This window comes from Lolium rigidum, chromosome 2, assembly GCF_022539505.1.
Source record: "Lolium rigidum isolate FL_2022 chromosome 2, APGP_CSIRO_Lrig_0.1, whole genome shotgun sequence".
Lineage (NCBI taxonomy): Eukaryota > Viridiplantae > Streptophyta > Magnoliopsida > Poales > Poaceae > Lolium > Lolium rigidum.
This window is the reverse complement of record NC_061509.1, coordinates 7,097,704-7,101,084: the sequence shown is the minus strand read 5'-3', so window position 1 is coordinate 7,101,084 and position 3,381 is coordinate 7,097,704. Positions and strand designations below refer to the sequence as shown.

At 45.5% G+C, this 3,381-nt stretch overlaps 1 protein-coding gene across 1 annotated transcript; it reads right to left on the bottom strand.

The window, feature by feature from the left end:
- Positions 1-597, bottom strand: LOC124685915 (auxin-responsive protein SAUR36-like). The gene has a single exon (XM_047219939.1). It carries the CDS (start codon positions 419-421, stop codon positions 11-13), a length of 411 nt encoding a protein of 136 aa, XP_047075895.1. The 5' UTR covers positions 422-597; the 3' UTR covers positions 1-10.
- Between the last annotated feature and the right edge of the window lie 2,784 nt (positions 598-3,381).

Sequence of the window (3,381 nt, the reverse complement as noted above, 5' to 3'; positions counted from 1 at the left end):
AGTACCTAAGCTAAATACAAAGAGCAAATTGATTGGTGCGTCCCATTGATGCTTCTTGGCCATGGCAATGCCCAGCAATGGAGCTCAAGAACGCCCTCTCGACCTCCTCAGAGGCATCTCTCCTCACCAAGCACAAGACATACTCCATAACCGCAGCATCGCAGGGCAGAGTGATCCTGCCTCCCTCGCTGCTCGTGAAGCCGAACTCCTCCCCAGACATCCTCAGGAGTTCGCCGAACACCGTCGTGGCAAGGTATGCCAGCGGGACCTCGAACCGTGCCCCTTCGGCGGTGTATACCACACAGTGTCCCTTGTCAGCGACTGTGCTGCAGCACTCGTCGGCTTGCTGGCCACCAGCTCCGGCTGAGACCTTCCTCTGCCACTTCTTGGCCAGCTGAGCAAGCTTCTTTGGATGGATCATGGTTGAGTCTGATGTGTTCTTGGCTAGCTAAATTTCACTTTGGTACTGAAATTCTGAAAGTGTGGCGTAGATTGTGATGTTGCTTGCAGATAAGATGAAGAAGTTTGTGTTGAGCAGGCAATGGATTTATAGTAGAAGGAAGAGAGGGCTCATGGCAGTGCATATGTGTGGGTCACATGTAGCTATCAGCAAGAGCGGTGGGCAGGGGACAATGCCATGAGTGCTCTGGATGCAATGTTGCAGCAGCATTGCAGGCTTGCAGCTAGCTCCAGACAATGTGTTGAATGATTTTGACGAGATTTCCGGGACCAGATTTTGGTTCAGAGTGATCAGCCACTCCACCAACTCAGGCAACTTGCGCTGCATTCCGCGTGAGCCGTTGCAGTCTTGCAGACTCACAATTAACATGGAGTCCCTAGACCAATCATGCCTAACACTTGCCCCGGCATAATCTTGGCTCTCATGATCTTTTCTCCTGCCCATGGCTTTCCTGAGATATAAATCCATGGCTGGGTGCCCACAAGACAAAGCATTCCAAGCTCCAACACACAGAAGAATATCTTGAGTTACCAGAACACAAAAGGTTACTATGATGTGTCCCAGGAGACTTAGCATGTTGCTCTCTGCAGCTCTTGCGTGCAACTTAGTGTGACCTAAGAAAATAGGGAAAAAGGATATTGTTTATGTTAAGCACTTTGATCTTGAAAGCAAAGAATCAACCAAGAGAACCAGTACTTAGACTCTTTTCTTTCAATGTATATACTTTGTCGCAGAGATAACTGAGTTATCAAACTTGTTGGGACCTATAACATTTTGATAACTCATTTTATGTTATATTGTGATCCAAATTCCAAGAAGAGGCTAACTTCTGACGAGCGGAGCGAGGCCCGTCGCCGGTCTAGGGACCTATAACATTTTGATAACTCATTTTATGTTATATTGTGATCCAAATTCCAAGAAGAGGCTAACTTCTGACGGATCGTTGCCACCGTCTATATATATTCCCTGTAAGCCGCCGCTAGGGTTTCGTCGCATCATTGTACACCCACGGCGTTTGTAAACACCACCGAAATAGTGAAGTTTTGCTGGCTGGCGCCCGTGGTTTTTCCCTTGTGTGTTGCAAGGGTTTTCCACGTTAAAATCTCGTGTCCCCTGCGGTGTTTTATTTTTCGTTCTTCGTTTATTGTGCATCTCGATTATAACAAGTGGTATCGAGCCCGTGTTCTTTGGATCTAGGGTTTACGAGATGTCGTCACCGAAGTTTGATCTACCGCAGTTGGACTACACCACGAGATTTGCTTTGTGGCAAGTGAAGATGAGGGCGATTCTCGCCCAATCTTCGGATCCGGATGAAGCGATCGATGCTTTCGGCGAGAAAGCGAAGGATACCTGGACCGATGCGGAGAAGCGAAAAGACCGTAAGGCTTTATCGTTGATTCAACTCCATCTATCCAATAATATTCTGCAGGAAGTGTTGCAGGAGAAAACCACCGCCGAGTTATGGGTCAAACTAGAGGAGATCTGTTTGTCCAAGGATCTCACGGGCAGATTGCACGTGAAGATGAAGCTGTTCTCGCATAAGTTGCAAGAGGGAGGTTCGGTAATGAATCACCTATCTTCCTGGAAAGAGATTGTTTCTGATTTGCAGTCTATAGAAGTTAAGTATGAGGATGAGGATTTAGGTCTTCTTCTTTTATGCTCGCTGCCTAATTCTTTCAGTACGTGACACCATATTATTGAGCCGCGACAAACTAACTCTCGCGAAAGTTTATGATGCTCTCCAACAAAAGGAGAAAATGAAATCTATGGTGCAGGCTGAAAGTTCGTCCTCCAAGGCGGAGGCATTAGAGGTCCGTGGCAGGCCTGAGCAGCGAGATAACTACTACCACAACAACAGAGATAAGAGCAAGGGCGACAGAGGTCGCTCAAAGTCCAAAGGAAGTGACAAGTTCTGCAGGTATTGTAAGAAATCTAACCACAATATTGATGATTGTTGGAAGGTGCAGAACAAGGAGAAAAGGAACGGAACTTACCAACCGAAAAATAATGATGGTAATGGTAAGGCTGCCGTTGTCACCGGTAAGGGTGAGGCTGCTCGTTGTTGCTTGGTAATGATGGTAGTGATAGTTCGATGGAGATTGCTTAGCTGTCTTGGCTGCATGTGTTTCACGTGATGATGAATGGATTCTTGATACTGCATGTTCGTTTCATATTTGCTGTAACAAAGATTGGTTCAGTTCTTATGAGTCTGTGCAGAGTGGAGATTTTGTGCGTGTGGGGAATGACAACCAGTGCATCATTGTTGGCATTGGTTCTGTTCAGATCAAGACCCATGATGGGATGACACGCACGTTGACAGGAGTGAAACACATACCCTCCATGGCGAGGAATTTGATCTCTTTGAGTACCCTTGATTGTGACGGGTACAAGTACAAAGGTGGGAACAAACTTTTGAAGGTATCATCAGGTTCTCTCATTATTATGATTGGTGATATGAATTCTGCGAAATTATATGTCCTTAGAGGTAGCACTTTGCCTGGTATTGCTGCTGCTGTTAGTTCTGATGAATCTAGTAAGACTAACCTTTGGCATAAGCGTCTTGGACATATGAGTGAGCTTGGCATGGCAGAATTGACAAAGAGAGAGCTAATTGATGGCTGCGATTTAGGTAACTTGAGTTCTGTGAGCACTGCATCTTTGGTAAGCATAAAAGAGTAAAATTTAATGCTTCCGTTCATACCACCAAAGGCATTTTAGATTATGTACACGCTGATGTTTGGGGTCCGTCCCGTAGAACTTCTAATGGTGGTGCTAATTACATGCTTACTATTATTGATGATTACTCAAGGAAAGTGTGGCCATATTTCCCGAAACATAAATCTGATGTTTTTAATGCTTTTAAGAAGTGGAAAGTTATGGTAGAAACCCAAACTGAAAAGAAGGTTAAGATACTCCGTGCC

Excerpts from the sequence above, each read along its gene's own strand:
- LOC124685915 (XM_047219939.1), bottom strand. The coding sequence starts at position 421 with ATGATCCATCCAAAGAAGCTTGCTCAGCTGGCCAAGAAGTGGCAGAGG.